The 22,024-nt window shown below is 46.5% G+C and overlaps 1 protein-coding gene across 1 annotated transcript; it reads left to right on the forward strand.

Annotated features, from left to right (window-relative positions):
* Positions 1–4,529: 4,529 nt before the first annotated feature.
* Positions 4,530–21,583, forward strand: LOC307270469 (rac GTPase-activating protein 1; the record flags this gene model as incomplete). The annotated part of the gene is made up of 16 exons (XM_080054352.1): positions 4,530–4,649; positions 5,125–5,205; positions 6,067–6,218; positions 6,935–7,001; positions 7,536–7,592; positions 10,686–10,823; positions 12,476–12,539; positions 13,578–13,669; positions 13,958–14,116; positions 14,481–14,576; positions 15,361–15,553; positions 18,055–18,160; positions 20,198–20,330; positions 20,477–20,570; positions 20,794–20,852; positions 21,533–21,583. The coding sequence occupies 16 exons, from the start codon at positions 4,530–4,532 to the stop codon at positions 21,581–21,583; spliced, it is 1,662 nt and encodes a 553-aa protein (XP_079910478.1).
* Positions 21,584–22,024: the final 441 nt, after the last annotated feature.

The raw sequence follows: 22,024 nt of genomic DNA on the forward strand, positions 1-22,024 counted from the left end.
CAGGCTGATGTGTGAGACAGTGAGACAGGCTGATGGTGAGACAGTGAGACATGCTGATGGGTGAGACAGTGAGACATGCTGATGTGTGAGACAGTGAGACAGGCTGATGGTGAGACAGTGAGACAGGCTGATGGGTGAGACAGTGAGACAGGCTGATGGGTGAGACAGGCTGATGGGTGAGACAGTGAGACAGGCTGATGGGTGAGACAGTGAGACAGGCTGATGGGTGAGAGTGAGACAGGCTGATGGGTGAGACAGTGAGACAGGCTGATGGGTGAGACAGTGAGACAGACTGATGGGTGAGAGTGAGACAGGCTGATGGGTGAGACAGGCTGATGGGTGAGACAGGCTGATGGGTGAGAGTGAGACAGGCTGATGGGTGAGAGTGAGACAGGCTGATGGGTGAGAGTGAGACAGGCTGATGGGTGAGGCAGACTGATGGTGAGACAGTGAGACAGGCTGGGTCCAGCACCTCCCCCTAGTGGTACAATGGGGAATCTAAGAAATATATTTTATAGACAAGACAAATTTAATAAAAAAATTATATATTTTTTAAAACCTAAATAATGAATTTAAAGGAAAGGCAAAACTATCTTAGTAATAAAATAAGTATGAAGTATTCACTCAGATGTATTATTATTACCACCCTAACCCTTTGTAGCTGTGATTGTGTATATATATATATATATATATATATAACACTTGATTCAGTGGCACATGGGCCAGTGGACCGTCACTGCCCTCTAGTGGCACGAGCAGGAATCTCAGAATGAAACAAACAAAGTTTCCTCTAAAGGCCAGGACACACCAGTCCGACTTGTTTCTACTTGTTCCGACTACGCAAAAAATGGGGTCGGCCGTTTCAGGAAGCTCCAGGCTTCCCGTCGCGGCCAGAGAACACACCAAACTGACTGCTGACTTTCCGTACGCTCTGTTGCTTGCGCGGGACGTAATGTCTCCATAACAGCAGGCGGCGCTAATCTGTATTGTGGCCCGAAAAAATACGAAAGCCGGAAATGATGGGACAGCTCTCTAGAGCATAAACATAGATAGAAATACGTATTTATATTTATGGACCATAAGAGCACAATTTTTAGCAGAGAGTGTCGAGCATGGTGTCGAGCAGTCAACAAGGGTTGATGCATGTGAGTACTCTCAAAACGAAACGAACAAACACATTAAAACGATGGCTAGCTGTTGTTAGCTGTTTGTGCTACCCGCCTCACTTCCGGGCTTCACTGATTCGCTAGCCCTCCACCAATCAAATTGCTCCAAATGAAAGACGGTCGCCCGCCGATTGAACATGTTCAATCGGCGCCGACAGGCTCAAAACAAGCCCGACGACCTCTACGTCGGCCGACGTCACGGCACACACCAAACAGATTCGTCTCCCGACCCCCTATCGACTCAACGACGGCGATTTTCGGGCTGGTGTGCAGTGGTGTAGTGGTGCCTGGAGAAGTGGGTATACTCTAAGTTGTACTGCGCGCGCATCCGCTTTTGCCGGTCCTATATTTCCCATAATTGCGCTGCCTCACACAGCCACTCCTGAGTAGTGGTCCAACACAGGCCTAATGCATGAATAGCCTATAAGATATTAGAGAGCGTAGCTGGCAGAACGGCTATATGTTTAGCCTCCGTGTCCGCTCCATTTACAGCCATTAGTGCGAGTGGGGGGGGGGGGGGGGTTCACTGTCCTGACAGCTGACTGCCGCTACGGTCTGCCGGACCATCACTGTTTGCACAGTTGGCTAAATAGGGAGACGTAGGTGGGGACCCTGGACCTTCTAGGGGGGTCCGGGGGAATGCTCCCCCGGAAGAAAAAAATGCAACCTTTTAAAGTAAAATTCATCAATCTGGTGCACTTTGAGAAGAAAACTGCATGCAACCAGGCCCAGGGGCCCAAGGGCTCAGGGGGGCCCTAAGCCAGAGATACTGATAGTAACTTTACATGTTGCATTGTCAAAGAGCTCAGTCACTCATGTCAATAACAGCCTAGGGTCCAAAAAGGAATAGGAAATAAATCATCATGGCCCCTAGCAGGTGAAAAATAGAAAAGCAAGTGCAAAACAAAAGCATTATTAGCTATGTCTTATGGGCTTCATAAGGGGCCTCTAAGGCCCCCACACACATACAGGAATAAGCTTTATACATGTAAATTCTATACTGTTCATAAAAAGTAGCTTTCCACCCTGTATCTGTTGCAATGGGCCCCTCCATCATATAACATGGGTCTGCAGACCAATCTACTGAAATGTTTTTACAGTTGAAGAGTAAAGAGTGCTGCCTGTTTAAGAAAAATAATGTTCCTTCTGCAGCTCAAGATTTGATTTAAATCTAAATTTTCCTCTGAAAGTGCATCAGATTGATGCATTTTACTTTAAATCTCATAATCCGTCTATGAACCAACTGGTTTCCACAATCTTTTTTATTTTTGCGGGGAGCATGCACAAGCATTATTCATAGAAAAAAAAATGTGGGGGCCCCCCACAGGGTCTTGAAACGGGCCCCGAGATCGTTAAGACCGCCCCTGCACGCTTGCCGCCTTCTCTCTGCCCGCTCGCCTCTCTATTGAGAATGCATTAGTGGGCGAAACAAACGCCTCGGCCCGTGTGAAAAGGCCTGAACTACTGAACGAAGGAAATCAAATGAGGTTCTGGCATTTTCCCCAAAAAACGGGACAAATTGTGTCCCGGGAGAGATTTTTCTTTTCCCGGGACAGCTGGTGAAAAAAAGAGAACAATTTCGGGGAAAACCGGACGGGTGGCAACAAGTCCCGCAGTCGCGGCCGTTAGAAGTGGGTATACGCAATGTCGCCTGAAAAATAAGTGGGTATACGCCGTATACCTGCGTATACCCCCCACTACACCACTGCTGGTGTGTCCTGGCCTTTAGGCCACATTACTTTTTATATGAGCTTATCTGTAAAAGCATGATGGAGGTCTGGAAGGATAGTAAAGTAGGGTCAGACAGACAGACAGACAGACAGACAGACAGACAGACAGACAGACACTAAATATTATATTTCCAGATTTGTGATTTTGCTCATTTCATTACGTCTGTTCACATCTTGTGTTGGACATTAGGAACCGAAGCTTTAGACCAGGTGTAGCTGATGGGTGAGACAGGCTGATGGGCGAGACAGGCTGATGGGTGAGACAGGCTGATGGGTGAGACAGGCTGATTGGTGAGACAGGCGGATGGGTGAGACAGGCTGATGGGTGAGACAGGCGGATGGGTGAGACAGGCTGATGGGTGAGACAGTGAGTTGTTCACATCATGTGTTGGACATTAGGAACCGAAGCTTTAGACCAGGTGTAGCTGAGAAATAAAAGTAAATGGAAAAATCTCCATACATTTCTCCTGCTTTTATTGTGATGGAGAGAATACAGGGATAAGGTTAGGATGGAGAGAATACAGGGATAAGGTTAGGATGGAGAGAATACAGGGATAAGGTTAGGATGGAGAGAATACAGGGTTAAGGTTAGAATGGAGAGAATACAGGGATAAGGTTAGGATGGAGAGAATACAGGGATAAGGTTAGGATGGAGAGAATACAGGGATAAGGTTAGGATGGAGAGAATACAGGGTTAAGGTTAGAATGGAGAGAATACAGGGATAAGGTTAGGATGGAGAGAATACAGGGATAAGGTTAGGATGGAGAGAATACAGGGATAAGGTTAGGATGGAGAGAATACAGGGATAAGGTTAGGATGGAGAGAATACAGGGATAAGGTTAGGATGGAGAGAATACAGGGATAAGGTTAGGATGGAGAGAATACAGGGTTAGGGTTAGAATGGAGAGAATACAGGGTTAAGGTTAGGATGGAGAGAATACAGGGATAAGGTTAGGATGGAGAGAATACAGGGTTAGGGTTAGAATGGAGAGAATACAGGGATAAGGTTAGGATGGAGAGAATACAGGGATAAGGTTAGGATGGAGAGAATACAGGGATAAGGTTAGGATGGAGAGAATACAGGGATAAGGTTAGGATGGAGAGAATACAGGGATAAGGTTAGGATGGAGAGAATACAGGGATAAGGTTAGGATGGAGAGAATACAGGGTTAGGGTTAGAATGGAGAGAATACAGGGATAAGGTTAGGATGGAGAGAATACAGGGATAAGGTTAAGGTTAGGATGGAGAGAATACAGGGTTAAGGTTAGGATGGAGAGAATACAGGGATAAGGTTAGAATGGAGAGAATACAGGGATAAGGTTAGGATGGAGAGAATACAGGGTTAGGGTTAGGATGGAGAGAATACAGGGTTAAGGTTAGAATACTGTGCACATTCAGAAACTATTGTTTTAGTTTCAATTTATTGGACAAAATACTAAATCGATTAAAACAAAGCGAATCGTCAGCAGCAAGTCGTTCATCACAGCTGTTGAATTACAGAATCTATGTAGAATACGTGATTACATGATATATTAACCCAGCTCCACACACACACACACACACACACACACACACACACACACACACACACACACACACACACACACACACACACACACACACACACAGAGATGCTGCGTGTGGCGCGGAGCTTCGAGGAGACCAGGAGGAAGTGGTTTCTCACGGAGATGGAGCTGAGGAAATGCAAAGAGCTGCTGGTGAAGAGCGACGTGGGCAAAGCGTCTCTGGAGGTCAGTATCTGTCTGTCTGTCTGTCTGTGTGTTGACCTGTCTGTCTGTCTGTCTGTCTGTCTGTCCTTATGTGTACCTGTCTGTTTACCTGTCTGTGTGTTGACGTGTGTGTCTGTCTGTCTGTGTGTTGACTTGTCTGTTTGTGTGTCTGTCTGTCTGTCTGTGTGTCTATCTGTCTGTTTACCTGTCCATATGTGTACCTGTCTGTTTACCTGTCTGTCTGTTATCTGTCTGTCTGTTGACCTGTCTGTCTGTTTACCTGTCCTTATGTGTGTCTGTCTGTCTGTCTGTCTGTCTGTCTGTCTGTCTGTCTGTCTGTCTGTTTACCTGCCTGTCTGTTGACCTGTCTGTTGACCTGTCTGTCTGTCTGTTGACCTGTCTGTCTGTCTGTCTGTCTGTCTGTCTGTTTACCTGCCTGTTGACCTGTCTGTCTGTCTGTTGACCTGTCTGTCTGTTGACCTGTCTGTCTCTGGAGGTGAAACTGAAACACACGCGGAACCAGCTCGACCTCGAGATGAAGAAACGCTTCAAACTGGAGGGAGACCATCAGTATCTGGTGAGAGGGTCTGTCTGTCTGTCTGTTTACCTGTCCTTCTGTGTACCTGCTTGTCTGTGTGTCTGTCTGACTGTCTGTCTGTTTACCTGTCTGCAGTGATGCCGCTAACGCGTTACCGGCATCGGACCTCTTTTTTCAGTAACAAGTAATCTAACGCGTTACTATCTCCAAACCAGTAATCAGATTAAAGTTACTCATCAAAGTCACTGTGCGTTACTTTTTCTGTCATTTTCCTTAGTGAAACATTTTACATAACTGCACAAATGACTGCGATTGCGATATAATGTAAATAAATGTGCGCGCATGTGTCTCTAAACGCTCCAACTTTAAAGACACTGCTACTGTCTTTGCACTTTGGAGGAATGCATTTATATTATTTTCATGGGGGAAAAAAGGTTTTTTTTATTACATTTTTCAAACCATAATTTTTATTATTTTGAAAACAGCTACTAGCCTACAAGCTTTATTTTATATATGTTCAATGATTCTTAATATGTGCATGTTTTAAACTGAGATATATGGGTTTCAAAACCTGTAAAGTAACGTTAAAAGTAACTTGTAATCTAACTTAGTTACTTTTAACATCAAGTAATCAGTAAAGTAACTAAGTTACTATTTCAAGGAGTAACTAGTAATCAGTAATCGGATTACTTTTTCAAAGTAACTGTGGCAACACTGCCTGTCTGTCTGTTGACCTGTCTGTGTGTCTGTCTGTCTATCTGTCTGTCTGTCTGTCTGTTGACCTGTCTGTGTGTCTGTCTGTCTGTTTACCTGTCCTTATGTGTACCTGTCTGTCTGTCTAACTATCTGTCTGTTTACCTGTCCTTCTGTGAACCTGTCTGTCTGTGGGCCCCTCCACAGAAGCGTCAGATGCAGCTGATGTGCGACATCTTGGTTCAGGACACGAAGTCGAGCTCGTGTCTGAACGATGAACAGAAATCTCTTCTTGCCGCGTTCGAGCCCAAAGGACCTAGAGGAGCTAACGGCACCACGCTGCAGCGCAGCAGCAGACGGTACTGCCTGTCTGTCTGTCTGCCTGTCTGTCTGTCTGTACCCCTGTACCCTGAACACTAGTGTCACCTGACGCTGCACTGTATTTCTATTTCTTTTAAAGATATTTTTGGGCATTTTTATGCTTTAATGATAGTACAGAGAGACAGAGGTGAAATGGGGCAGAGAGGGGAGTGACATGCAGAGAACGACCGCGGGCTGGAATCGAACCCGGGTCTGCTGCTGGGCCCGGCCCGGGGGGGGGACGCCCTACCAACTGAGCTAAGGGTGCCCCTACTGCACTGCATTTCTATATGTGAACATTATTCTAACACTGAGGAGGCTTTAGTGGCTAAACACACGTTACCTCGGTTACTAAACCTTTTCAAATCAAACACTGGGCCAACTCTGCAGTTTAGCCAGTGGATGTTTAGTTTAATCACTTTATTTGACTTCTACCGTTATTGCAGCTGGTGTGTTGTGGCGCCATCCTGTGGTGTTCAGAGGGTATTGCACTGCTGACCCGTATTACAGAAATGTATCTATATCTAAGTGAGACACTTCAAGCCTTTATTTATTATCATTTTAAGCTTCCAGCTTATGAAAACCCTTGCCTCAATTCCAATTTATTTTCCATGATATTCTAATGATATTAGTTTTACCTGTAGTATATAGTAAACAATAGAAATCCATGTGAAATGAACCAGTTTCTCTGAGCCGTTTGTCTTTGTTCCTGCAGATTGTCTTTGATCGACGAGTCGTCTTTCCTGTCTGACATCAGCTACGACCGGACAGAGGATGACGTGGTGGACGTGGTGGTAAGACCCAGAGAGACAGGCAGGCAGACAGACAGGCAGGCAGGCAGGCAGACAGACAGGCAGACAGGCAGACAGGCAGGCAGGCAGGCAGGCAGGCAGGCATGCAGGCAGGCAGGCAGGCAGGCAGGCAGGCAGGCAGGCAGACGGACTGACGGGCAGACAGACAGGCAGACGGCTAGGCAGGCAGACGGACAGACTGACAGACTGACACACAGACAGGCGGGCAGATGGACGGACGGACGGACAGACGGACAGACAGGTAGACAGACTGACACAGACAGACGGGCAGGCGGGCACGCCTGCCGGCAGACAGACAGACAGACAGACAGACAGACAGACAGACAGACAGACAGACAGACAGACAGACAGACAGACAGACAGACAGACAGACAGACAGACAGACAGACAGACAGACAGTGAAGACGTGTAAAGTTAATATTGTTTTTGTTTGTTCTGAGATATTTATATTTTACTTGTTCGACATAAAGCCATTCATCGATTAACGTCTGAAATATGTTTTAGGATCTTCTGGACACGACCATGATCAAACCGTTACGATCTCGAGCTCGGGAGCGGCGGGTGAGAGACACAGAGACACACACAGACACACAGACACACACACTAACCCATTTCTGAGAGTTGTGCCAGTGGCATGGCTGTATACGCTGGTCACCAATAAGAAAGTGATTGTCTACAGTAGCTCAGAAGAGACTGACATCTCCATTCCACTTAACGACACCACTGACAAGAGTTCAGATGGCCAGAAAGATGATGGTGACTTTGTCATTGTGAGCTTTGCCGGCAAAACCACCTAGATCTGCTAGGCCTTGTTTAAGAAAATTGACCTTCAATCTTTGTAAAATATGTACTTTATTTACTTTAAATAAACCTTAAATAAGTAATTGTCATATGGATTTGTCTTGCATTACAGTTTATGAGATATATATCAATGGCACAATTTACCCCAAGGTATTCTCTCTTGTGGCACAACTTACACCACACCGGGGGCAAGTTGTGCCACAAGACAACTTCTTTTCCGAAAGCTATATTTCTTAAACAGTTTATTCCAGATCCAAAGTTTTTATTGCCAGGGATGCACAACACCCTGAAATATATGTACATATTTGAGTTGGAGACATAACTGTCAAGGCCTCACTTTAAAATCACTTTGAGTAAAAAGTTGCACAACTTAGGCCACTCTCCCCTATGTGCAATCAGTGGGCACACAATCTCTGCTTAGTTAGAGTGAGCAGACCCTACATTTGCCATCACTGTAACTCAGATAGTGAATGTGTGTATCCTAGTTGAGCAGGCTATTATTGTTAGACCTATTTGTTTTGTTCTTTATGTTGTTACATACAGTAGGTTGGTCTTAATATGGATTTCCCTTTTGTTTATTCCTTGATCATTTTGTGTTAAGATGCATAAAGTTATGTAGGCATATTTTTCAACTTGACAATGAAATTAAACTTTAAAATTTAGTTCTGCTTTCTTGCCTTCTTTAAAAAAATAATCCATTAAGATAACATTGTGACAAACAACCCCATAGTGTGTGATGGCGTTGGTTGTCACAATGTGTTAGAGTGTCTTTGATGGTAAATTTCTTCTTTATTACAATAAGTTAGAAAAAGTGAGGGGTACACATTTCGAACCACCACCCCGATCTGCCACTCCTTCGGCACTGTACCCGACTTCCACACAATGTTGAAGAGGCGTGTCATCCAAGACAGCCCCTCCACACCCAGAGCTTTCAGCATCTCTGGACGGATCTCATCAACCCGGGGCTTTGCCACCGTGGAGATGTTAGACTACCTCTGTGACTTCCACCAGGGAAATTGACGCTGATCCCCCATCAGCCTCCAGCTCTGCCTCCAACATAGAGGGCGTGTTAGTCGGATTCAGGAGTTCCTCAAAGTGCTCCTTCCACCGACCGACCACCTCCTCAGTTGAGGTCAACAGCGTCCCATCCTGACTGTACACAGCTTGGATGGTTCCCCGCTTCCCCCCCTGAGGTGCCGGACGGTCTTCCAGAAACACTTTGTTGCCGACTGAAAATCCTTCTCCATGATTTCTCTGAACTTCTCCCACACCCGCTGCTTTGCCTCTGACACGGCAGAGGCTGCAGCCCTTCAGGCCTGTCGGTACCTTGCTGCTGCCTCTGGAGTACCCGGGGATTACATATCCCTGAAGCGCTCCTCCTTCAGTTGAACAGCTTCCCTGACCACCCAGGTCCACCACGGCGTTCGAGGGTTACCGCTCCTTGAGGCACCTATGACCTTGAGACCACAGCTGCCTGCCGCGGCTTCAGCAATGGAAGTTTTGAACATCAACCATTCGAGTTCAATGCCCCCAACCTCATTAATTCCCAGTTCACCCGCACTACCCGTTTGGGCTTACCAGGTCTGTCCAGACCCTTCCCCCACCCTTTGACCCAACTCACAACCAGATGGTTATCAGTTGACAGCTCCGCCCCTCTCTTTACCCGAGTGTCCAAAACATGCGGCCTCAGATCAGATGATACGATCACAAAATTGATCATTGACCTTTGGCCTAGGGTGCTCTGGTACCACATACACTTATGAGTATCCTTATGTTGGAACATGGTGTTTGTTATAGACAAACCATGACCAGCACAGAAGTCTAACATCAAACGACCGCTCGGCAACCACCCTTGGGCAACTCCAGAGAAGAATAGAGTCCAACCCCTGTCCAGAAGTACGGTTCCAGAGCCAAGACTGTGCGTGGAGATAAGCCCCACCAGATCTAATTCGTAGCGCTCCACCTCCTGCACCAGTTCCGGCTCCTTCCCCCACAGCGAGGTGACGTTCCACGTCCCCAAAGCCTCTGCCGCCCGGGTCTGGTCCGTCGTGGTCCCCGCCCTTCACTGCCACCCTTAAGGCAGCGCACCCGACCCCAGCGGTTCCTCTGATGAGTGGTGGGCCCATCAGTTGTAGAGGGGTTTGCCACATAGATTCTTCGGGCTGTGCCCGGCCGGGCCCCGTGGCAGACCCGGCCACCAGACGCTCGCAGGCGGGCCCCCTTTCTGGGCCTGGCTCCAGACGGGCCCCCTTTCTGGGCCTGGCTCCAGACGGGGGCCCCGGGCTTCCTCCGGGCAGGGTCACTCTACCTCTTACATGTTCTTCCATGAGGTCTTTGTGAACCATTCTTAGTCGGGCCCCTCACCTGAGACCACTTTGCCTTGGGAGACCAGGAGCACTAGGCTCCAGACAACACAGCCCTCAGGTTCATAGGGACACACAAACCTCTCCACCACGGTAAGGTGATGGTTCCCGGAGAGGGAATTGGGTTAGGGTTAGCACATCACTCATTTACATTTTAACGGCCTTTATAAGTGCAAACACTTTTGACGGTCACCAATGGGATTAAACGGGTTCATTCTTATTTACTGTTTTTTAAATCATTCTTATTGTAATTTAATGTTTCCTTTGATGTAAATGTTGGTTCTATCATGGATGGCTGAAACCCCCCTTCAGTGATGAATGAAGTCATTGGGCTAGGGTTAGGCTAACCCTTATCATGAACTTGTTAATGCTAACCCTTATCATGATTAGCATAATGCTAACCCTTATCACGATTAGCATAATGCTAACCCTTATCATGATTAGCATAATGCTAGCCCTTTAACTGAAGGCTTAATGTGACCCTCCTCAGCGCTCCTCGATGGGGCCGGTTGGAAAATTTGGAAACATTTCCACAGATCGGCTGGAGAGGAAGGTGAACCCGCCAGTCCTCCTGAAGCAGCACGGGGCGTTTCAGACGGAGGCTGAAGAGAGATCCACCAACGGCCCTGTGAGGAATATATACTACAGCATGAAACACACATCACTGTTGGAACTAGACAATTATATGAATCTGTCACTTTAAATCCTCCTAACCCTCAAACCCCCTAACCCTTCATCCCTCTAACCCTCTAATCCCCTAACCCTCCATCCCTCCATCCCTCTAACCCCCTAACCCTCTAACCCCCCATCCCTCTAACCCTCTAACCCTCTCACCCTCTAACCCCCTAACCCCCTAACCCTCTAACCCTCTAACCCCCTAACCCTCCATCCCTCCATCCCTCTAACCCCCTAACCCCCTAACCCCCTAACCCTCTAACCCCCTAACCCTCCATCCCTCTATCCCTCTATCCCTCTATCCCTCTAACCCTCTCACCCTCTAACCCTCTAACCCCCTAACCCTCTAACCCCCTAACCCTCTAACCCCCTAACCCTCCATCCCTCTAAACCCCTAACCCCCTAACCCTCTAACCCTCTAACCCTCTAACCCCCTAACCCGTCATCCCTCTAACCCTCTCACCCTCTAACCCTCTAACCCTCTCACCCTCTAACCCTCTCACCCTCTAACCCTCTAACCCTCTCACCCTCTAACCCTCCATCCCTCTAACCCTCTCACCCTCTCACCCTCCAACCCCCTAACCCCCTAACCCCCTAACCCTCTAACCCTCCATCCCTCTAACCCCCTAACCCCCTAACCCTCTAACCCTCCATCCCTCTAACCCTCTCACTCTCTAACCCTCTAACCCTCTTACCCTCTCACCCTCTAACCCTCTAACCCTCTCACCCTCTCGCCCTCTCACCCTCTAACCGTCTAACCCTCTCACCCTCTCACCCTCTCACCCCCTAACCCCCTAACCCTCTCACCCTCTCACCCCCTAACCCTCTCACCCTCTCACCCTCTAACCCCCTAACCCTCCATCCATCTAACCCTCTAACCCCATAACCCTCTATCCCTCTAACCCTCTAACCCTCTAACCCTCTAACCCTCTCACCCTCCAACCCCCTAACCCCCTAACCCTCTAACCCTCCATCCCTCTAACCCCCTAACCCCCTAACCCTCTAACCCTCCATCCCTCTAACCCTCTCACTCTCTAACCCTCTAACCCTCTTACCCTCTCACCCTCTAACCCTCTAACCCTCTCGCCCTCTCACCCTCTAACCGTCTAACCCTCTCACCCTCTCACCCTCTAACCGTCTAACCCTCTCACCCCCTAACCGTCTAACCCTCTCACCCTCTAACCCCCTAACCCTCCATCCATCTAACCCTCTAACCCCATAACCCTCCATCCCTCTAACCCTCTCACCCTCTCACCCCCTAACCCTCTCACCCTCTCACCCTCTAACCCCCTAACCCTCCATCCCTCCATCCCTCTAACCCTCTCACCCTCTCACCCCCTAACCCTCTCACCCTCTCACCCTCTAACCCCCTAACCCTCTAACCCTCTAACCCTCTAACCCTCTAACCCCCTAACCCTCTAACCCTCTCACCCTCTCACCCCCTAACCCTCTCACCCTCTCACCCTCTCACCCTCTAACCCTCTAACCCCCTAACCCTCTAACCGTCTAACCCTCTAACCCTCTAACCCCCTAACCCTCTAACCCTCTCACCCTCTCACCCTCTCACCCTAACCGTTTAAACCCCACATCATGTTTGTGTCTCAGGAGGTGGTAACCATGGTGATCCCTGCGGTGGAGAGTCCAGAGTCCGTTTCCCCGGCAGCAGCCGGTCAGTCGTGTCTGTCTGTCTGTCTGTCTGTCTGTCTGTCTGTCTGTCTGTCTGTCTGTCTGTCTGTCTGTCTCTCTCATTCTGTCTGTCTGTCTGTCTGTCTGTCTGTCTGTCTCTCTCATTCTGTCTGTCTGTCTGTCTGTCTGTCTGTCTGTCTGTCTCATTCTGTCTGTCTGTCTGTCTGTCTGTCTGTCTGTCTGTCTGTCTGTCTGTCTGTCTGTCTGTCTGTCTGTCTGTCTGTCTGTCTGTCTCTTTCTGTCTGTCTCTCTCATTCTGTCTGTCTGTTTGTCTGTCTGTCTGTCTGTCTCATTCTGTCTGTCTCTCTCATTCTGTCTGTCTGTCTGTCTGTCTGTCTGTCTGTCTGTCTGTCTGTCTGTCTGTCTGTCTCTCATTCTGTCTGTCTCTCTCATTCTGTCTGTCTGTCTGTCTCTTTCTGTCTGTCTCTCTCATTCTGTCTGTCTGTCTGTCTGTCTCATTCTGTCTGTCTCTCTCATTCTGTCTGTCTGTCTGTCTGTCTGTCTGTCTGTTTCATTCTGTCTGTCTGTCTGTCTGTCTGTCTGTCTGTCTCTCATTCTGTCTGTCTCTCTCATTCTGTCTGTCTGTCTGTCTCTTTCTGTCTGTCTCTCTCATTCTGTCTGTCTGTCTGTCTGTCTCATTCTGTCTGTCTCTCTCATTCTGTCTGTCTGTCTGTCTGTCTGTCTGTCTGTCTGTCTGTCTGTCTGTCTGTCTGTCTCTCTCATTCTGTCTGTCTGTCTTCAGTGGGTCTAACCCCTAACCCTGTGTATTAACAGGTTTGGTATAGGGTGACTATACAGTGTAATGTATTTTTAGACTACTGATCTCATCTTATTACATCGGGGGTCGGAGACAAACATAATTTAGATTCCTCTGGAAAATATTGTGAAATTTGACTTGTAGGCCTATTGTCCTAACCCTGTTCTCAGCAAAACCTTTAACGTTCTGTCTGTCTGTCTGTCTGTCTGTCTGTCTGTCTGTCTGTCTGTCTGTCTCCCTCCCTCCCTCCCTCCCTCCTCTCAGACCAAACGTCTGTGTGGGTTCCTGACGAGACGCTGCTGGAGCCGGAAGCAGAGACGGAGAAATTTCTCACTCACGTGTTTGTTTCTAAAACGGTAAAAAGCTTCACATAACCCTAACCCTTACCCTAAAGCTTCACATAACCCTAACCCTAACCCTAGTGAACTGTGAAGATATAATTTTTAATGTTTTAAAGAAGGATTAACCAAGCATTAACTAATGTTCCCTCATTGTAAAGTGTTACCTCACGAACTGTCTGTGATTCCTAAGTACGGAATAAAAACGTTAAAGTATTTAAAATAAGAGTTTCATCTTGAAGTAGACATTAAGTCCTGATATCAGTGTCATTAATAAAGGTGCCCCTTCCCCCCCTCCCCCCCCAGGTGCTGATGCCGGAGACGTGTGTCCCGTGTGGGAAGAGGATCCGATTCGGCCGCATGGCGCTGAAGTGCCGACGCTGCCGCGCTGTCGCTCATCCAGAGTGCAAACACAAAGTCCCCGCCAGCTGCTCAGCCGCGGCCACGGCAACTACACCGGCTCCAGTGAGTGATATATATATATATATATATATATATATATATATAGTCACCGACTGGAGATATATATATATATAACCCTATATACACACAGTATATTATACTAAGGCTTTCAGACTCTGTCACACTGTCAGTATGTCTGAGGTTAGAAGCTGCTGAACTTCACAGTGTTAGTGTTAAGGGTATGTGAATAACTCTTACATATGGTAGTGCCCCCCACCCGGACAGACAGACAGACAGACAGACAGACAGACAGACAGACAGACAGACAGACAGACAGACAGACAGACAGACAGACAGACAGACAGACAGACAGACAACAGAGTTTAAGTTAGTGACTGAAACATGATGAAATGTGTTTTCGGTCCAGAACTCGTTGGAGGGGTTGGCCCCGCTGACCCATCCCAGGATTCCTGCGCTGATCGTGGAGTGTGTGACGGAGATCGAGAGACGAGGACTGAAAGAGGTGAGGCTCTGCTTAGGGTTAACCGTACCCCCTAACCCCCTAACCTCTACCCTCAACAGGCTCTGCTTAGGGTTAACCGTACCCCCTAACCCCCCTAACCTCCCTAACCCCTACCCTCAACAGGCTCTGCTTAGGGTTAACCGTACCCCCTAACCCCCTAACCTCTACCCTCAACAGGCTCTGCTTAGGGTTAACCGTACCCCCTAACCCTCCTAACCTCCCTAACCCCTACCCTCAACAGGCTCTGCGTAGGGTTAACCGTACCCCCTAACCCCCCTAACCCCCCTAACCCCTACCCTCAACAGGCTCTGCTTAGGGTCAACCGTAACCCCCTAACCCCTACCCTCAACAGGCTCTGCGTAGGGTTAACCGTACCCCCTAACCCCCCTAACCCCTACCCTCAACAGGCTCTGCTTAGGGTTAACCGTACCCCCCTAACCCCCCTAACCCCCACCCTCAACAGGCTCTGCTTAGGGTTAACCGTACCCCCCTAACCCCGTCACCCTCTCACCCCCTAACCCCCTAACCCTCTCACCCTCTAACCCTCTAACCCCCCACCCCCTCACCCTCCCACCCTCTCACCCCTAGCGGGGGCTGTACAGAGTTCCCTAACCCTCTTACCCTCTCATCCTAGCGGGGGCTGTACAGAGTTAACCCTCTCACCCTCTAACCCTCTCACCCTCTCACCCTAGCGGGGGCTGTACAGAGTTCCCTAACCCTCTCACCCTCTCATCCTAGCGGGGGCTGTACAGAGTTCCCTAACCCTCTCACCCTCTCATCCTAGCGGGGGCTGTACAGAGTTCCCGGGGGCGAGCGGCAGGTGAAGGAGCTGCGGGAGCGGTGGGGCAAAGCGCCGCTGCAGCTGAACAAGGTTCCAGACATCCACGCCGTGTGCGGTTTGCTGAAAGACTTCCTGAGGAAACTGAAGGAGCCGCTGCTCACCTTCAGGCTGCACCGCACCTTCATGGATGCTGCAGGTACCACCGCGACATGCAACCCAGGGTTAGGGGTTATATATGAGGCTAACCATATAACCGTAACCCAGTAACCCAAGGTTAGGGTTAGCCTCATGTATAACCCTAACCCTTACCCTAAACCCAGGGCTAGGGTTACCTTAATATGTAACCCTTACCATGGGTTAGGGTTAGCCTCATATATAACCCTTACCCTAAACCAGTGGTTCTCAAAGTGCGGCTCGCGGGCCAATGGCGGCCCGCAGAAACATATCTGGCGGCCCGCATTGAATTATGAATTATAAAAAAAAATTATATAAAAAAAAAAATTATATATATATTAGTGCTGTCAAACGATTAAAATATTTAATCGTGATTAATCGCATTAATGTCATAGTTAACTCGCGATTAATCGCGATTAATCGCATTTTTATTTATTCTAGCCTGAATGTCCCTTGATTTCTTTTTGTCCCATTATTGTTTCTCATTGTAATGCTCTTATCACACCCATTCTAATTATGATATTAAGGAAGAAATACACTGAATTACATTCACCATTGTAATTCAGTGTATTTCTTCTAAAATATCATAATTTGCAATTCAGTGCAAATAACAATAGGCTATATACCCCCCCCCCCCCCCCCACCCCCGCACCCCACCCCTTGAACAGCACAAACATATTGGAACTTCTTTTTTTATTTAAAAACCAACCCATAAAACAACATAGGGTATATAAAACAAATGAGTATTAAGGCTAAATTAAACTGGTTGTTGTAGGCCTAAATGTTTTGGGAGTCTTTCATCCACGGCTTATTTCAGACTGTGTATGGAGTGGACACACAGGTGGTTGCCATGGTGCTGCTGCAGCCGATGCTTCGTAGCGAAAATTAAAGTTAAAATGAATGACTGGCGGCTGCCACCAACATTCATGGAGGTTTTGGTGTGCGCGCAGGGTTATAAGTAGGACTTTTGCAAATGAAAAGCTTTCTTTACTGTTCTTTTCCCCGAGGTCCCAGGGTCACAACACGGAAGACTAGTGAAGGTCGCGTAGCTGAGCTAGGAAGTGCTAGGTTCCGGTTTCTGCTTCAAAATAAAAGTCAGAATTGACTTGACGTTTCGCCGTTTTGCCAGTTAAATGATTTTATTGTGAAATTACGCTGTAGGACATGTTCCGTTTGAATTGACAGTAACTTAAATGCGAGCCATATGAATAGTTTGTGGTGTTTCAGTTGTTCTAACATTACTAGTTGATACAACAGCATATGAAACAACAACCACAACATTTCCTAGGCCATGACGAGCGTTAATCGCGCGATAAAAAAATTGACGCCGTTAATATGGGTTTGCGTTAACGCCGTTAATAACGCGTTAAACTGACAGCACTAATATATATATATATATATATATATATATATATATACATACATACAGTATATATTTTTTCAATTTTAATTGAAACGCACGAAGGGGATGCGTCCCCCATAACAGTAAAAACAGTACAGGGGTCGAAACACTTAAATATCCCTTCTAATTGTTTATATTCATTCCCCAATTATTAATAATAACACCCCTACAGTGGACCGTAGCATCTTAAACTTGCCGACGTTCGGCTGGCCTCTGCCTCTCGTTGCAGACGTCTGGTCAGCCTCACGCAGTGCAGCAGGCAGTGTAGTGGTCCCAATGTAAGTTGTTAGATAGTGAACTTGTTAAGCCCAATACGATGCACTTTCTCACCTTCAAGGTGAATTAGATTAGGTCAAGTGTCTAAGGACGGATGCTAACATTATCCGGTTTCTAACTCTTTTGCCTAAAGTTTAGCTAACAAGCTAATGTTAGCTAGCTGCTGATAGCCATGGAACCATCTGCCTAGTTGACTGCTGATAGCCCACCCTGTTTATTTCCAATGTATAGTGTCATAATAATTAACACTGCTGCTGCATCATGAGTAGTGAGTCCTACAAAAAACACTCTAAAAGGTGATACGTTTTCAATGTGCAGAAAGTTTTGAACGATAAAGTAGAATAAATATTTGAATGCAATACAGAGTGCCTTAGGCTACTGATTTATATTCCATTAGATTTGCGTCAATGGGAGCTAGTTGTCTTTTCCTTAACATGTCCACCATAAATAAATACAGAAGACACAAATTACTGCATAAAAATTAACCAGAATTCACAAAATGAGGTGTTCGAACCTCAAATTTTTCGGGGGGGGGACAACCCCCAGACCCCTGCCGAATGTTGAAATTAAACCTAGCCCTTCATTTATTAATTAAAATGTGTTAATTACACATTATTGGATGCAGACCAATACATGTAAACTGTAAAGATGCAAAGACGCTGGCCATTGAAATGATTTCAGTTTTTAAAAAAAAATTCCTTCGGCGGCCCTCGGTCAAATGTTGGGTTCCTAAATTGGCCCTCAGCTATCAAAAGTTTGAGAACCCCTGCCCTAAACCATTAACCCAGGGCTAGGGTTAGTCTGTAGAGGGTTAACCCATTCACCCATTAACCCTGTGTGTGTAGAGCTGGCTGATGGAGACAGCCGAGCGACCGTCATCTATCAGGCGATCGCTGAGCTGCCGACAGCCAACAGAGACACGCTGGCTTTCCTCATGGTTCATCTACACAAGTAAGTGTGTTTCACCAGTGTTGTGGTGGCGACATCGGCTGCTAATGTTTTTGGATCAAACTTGGTCAGGTGGACCAGTACTCATCTGCCATTTTATTAGGTACAGCGGTTCAATTTCTTGTTAACACATATAACTTATCAGCCAATCACATTGCAGCAAATCAATGCATTTTGGCATGTAGACCTGGACGTGACAACTTATTGAAGTTTAAACCGAGCAACAGAATGGGGAAGAAAGGGGTTTTAAGTGACTTGGAACATGGCAATGTTGAGGGTGCCAGAAGGGCTGGTCTGAGGATTTCAGAAACTGGTGATCTACTGGGATTTTCAGTCCAAACCATCTCTAGGGCTTACAGAGAATGGCCCGAAAAAGAAAAAATACCCAGTGAGTGGCATTTGTGTGGACGTAAAATGCCTTGTTGAAGTCAGTGGAGGATGGGCAGACTGGTATGATATGATAAAAAGGCAACAGTAACTCAAATAACCACTCGTTACAACCAGGGTATGCAGAATACCAATCTCCGAACGCAAAACACGACCAACCTTGAAGCAGATGGGCTACAGCAGCAGAAGACCCCACCGGGTGCCACTCCTGTCAGCTAAAAACAGGAAAATGAGCCTAAAATTCTCACAGGATCACCAATATTGGACAATTGAAGATTGAAAAATCATGCCTGGTCTGATGAGTCTCGATTTCAGTTGTGACATTAAGATGGCAGTTTCAGAGTTTGGCGTAAACAACATGAAAGTATGGATTCATCCTGCCGTGCACCATCAACCATGCCATGTTCAAAGTCTCCTAAACCCCCTTTCTTCACCATTCTGATGCTCAGTTTGACTTCAGTACATTGTCTTGACCACGTCTAAATGCCTAAATGCATTAAATTGCTGCCATGTGATTGGCTGATTAGCTTTTTGTTTTTATAAGCCATTGAACAGGTGTACCTAATAAAGTGGCCGGTGAGTGTATATATATATATATATATATACACAGTAGGGGAGAACGGGGTAATATGCCACACGGGTTGGTTGTCACAATCGTCATATCTCAGAACCAGAAGGCACTGTCTGTGAAATTTTGGTATGTAAATATCCAGAATTGGGATCACAGGTCATAGTCTTCCTTGGAGTTAAACTGTTTGTGTTTTTCATGTCAAATTGAAAATATTTAGCTCCTCAGTATTTTTCTTCTAGGCTTTTACACAATGGGTTTATAACAAAACACTTGTTACCCATAAAAAGTGTGAACGGTAAACTATAGTTTAGATTGTGGTTAGCAAGCTAATTAGTTGTCAGATGGTTGTTGGCCTTAATTCTAGCAAGAAATTCAAGCTGGGGTTGGTCGTCACATTTTTTGGGGAGTTGGTTGTCGCATGTTATCCAAAGGCTGCAGCCAGAAAAGGAACCCAATAACGAAATACATTTTGAAGCTGTATCCTCACTGACACCCCAGAGAAGGAAAGAATAGAGCAGGAAAAGGCAGTTAGCATGCAAAAGAGAAAAGGGCAACAAAATCAAAACAACCCAGTGCATCCCAAACTAGACCAGCTGCCAAGGCTACAGTAAGTTATGTAGGCCTATTTGTCAACTTGACAATGCAATTCAACTTTCAAATTTAGTTCTGCTTTCTTGCCTTCTTTTTAAGATTATTCCCATTAAGATTACATTGTGACAAACAACCCCATAGCGTGTGACAACTGACCCCTTGATAGGGTTGGTTGTCACAATGTGTAAGGGTGTCTTTGATTACCCTTTATAACAATAAGATAGAAAAAAGTGAGGGGTACACATTTCAAGCCAACACCTTAAGCTTCAATTTAATGTAGGAATGACTATTGAAAGATGCTTAGGTGATAAGCAATTTTCACTGGAGTAAACAGTGTGCCTACTTACCCCGTTCTCCCCTATACACAAACTGTGTGTGTGTATGACTGGGCCAGTGTGTAATGCACTGCTGTTTAAGTCTGTTTGTGGCGTTATGACAAATCAGTTAAACAACATATTTTGTTGTATTTCCCTGTGTGCTTGTGTTGTCAGGGTGATGATGAGCCCTCTGTGCCAGATGAACCAAAGCAACTTGTCCCGAGTGTTTGGGCCGACGATCGTGGGCCACGGGATGTCTGAGCCCTGTCCCAGCACCATCCTGAGAGACACCAACACTCAGGGAAAGGTTTGCGCTTTCTCTGTCTAACCCTAACCCTGTTATCTCTCATTCTAACCCTGACCCATAACCCCATGTCAGTGAATCAACATGCTGCCATGTTTCTCTGAACTCATTTGACCCTGATCAGTGTGTGTGATGTGATCCAATAACAGGTCGTTACCCGCCTGCTGAGCCTCCCGCTGACGTACTGGAAAGGAGTTCTGGCCGTCCACTCTGCTGCCACCTCCAGCCAGGAGCCCCGGCCTGGTGGGTGATCTGTTGCCCTAACCCCTAAACGTTACCCTGTCCTGTGTATCAACTGGTTTGGTATATTCCTAACCCTCTTGTTGTGGCTAGGGTAACCCTAACCCTTCTCATGAACATTCTGCATCTGATAAACTCCACCAGCTTTGACCATTAAAGGCTTTTAATAACCTAACCCTAACCCGTTAATAACCTTAACCCTTTCCTTCCAGATCGCCTGTTTCAGCCGTTAACTTCTCCGGAGTTGAGAAGCAGAAGATCGGTGCGAGGCGCTACGAGCAGCATGTGAGACAAACTATGTCCATTTACATGTATAACCCATTTAGCCAACACTAACCCTATATAACCCTAACCCTCTAACCCATGTATAAGAGATCGTCAGGATTAATCCATGATCGATCATTGATCGTTAAGAATGTAGTCCATGGGGCGCCCTTAGCTCAGTTGGTAGGGCGTCCCCCCCATGGGCCTCGGCCAGCAGCGGACCCGGGTTCGATTCCAGCCCGCGGTCGTTCTCTGCATGTCACTCCCCTCTCTGCCCCATTTCAACTCTGTCTCTACACTGTCAATAAAAAGCATAAAAATGCCCAAAGAATATCTTAAAAATAAATAAATAAGAATGTAGTCCATCATGTGACATTTTTATCGATCTGATAGCCTTGTGAGTCCTGAAGTGAAGCAATGCATTTCACTATGTGGCAGCACAGACTGTCCCTGTGTTCCGAATCGCATACTTTCTACTATATAGTATGTAGAAAAAATATTTAGCTAAGGGTTGGGGTTAAACCCTAACCCTAACCCTGCATTAAACTCACCGTCCAGATGAAAATATAAACCAAGCCTTCCTTCATTCACAAGTTATCTGTTTGATACCAGAGGAAAGCGTTTAATAATGACTAGTAGCAGCTAATATAGAACCTGTGAATCATGACTAATGTGTTTGAACCTTTTGTCTTTGTGTTCAGAGCGGAACCAGGGAGAAAGTTCTTCACGTCGCCCAGCTACTGATCCCATGACCCTTCACTCTGGACTCTCTCTATCCAAAACCGTCTCTGGCGTTTTATGTGATAAAATAATAAATTGAAATAAAAGATTTGAAGGCTGTTTGTGTGACAGTGAATTACTTTTATCAGCGAAACCCTCCAGGTAGGGTTGCTAAATTCTGGGAATTTTTAAGGTTGGAAACTTTCCACAGGAATTAACCGGAATTTACTAAATTAAAGGCAACCCAAATGCAAAAAACCTTCTAACTATGTTATTTCAGTCCTGGCAAACGTTCTAGACAGTAAAATGCAGTTTTTTTAACTTAGTATTATAATATTTATAAGCACTTCATTTCAATCAGATTTTTTTTAAAAGCTTATTGAGACACCCAGCTTGATATCATATACACTCACCGGCCACTTTATCAGGTACACCTGTTGATTTGCTTATAAAAACAAAAAGCTAATCTTCCA

Source organism: Ammodytes marinus (assembly GCF_949987685.1).
Source record: "Ammodytes marinus genome assembly, contig: scaffold_108, whole genome shotgun sequence".
In the NCBI taxonomy this organism is placed as follows: domain Eukaryota; kingdom Metazoa; phylum Chordata; class Actinopteri; order Uranoscopiformes; family Ammodytidae; genus Ammodytes; species Ammodytes marinus.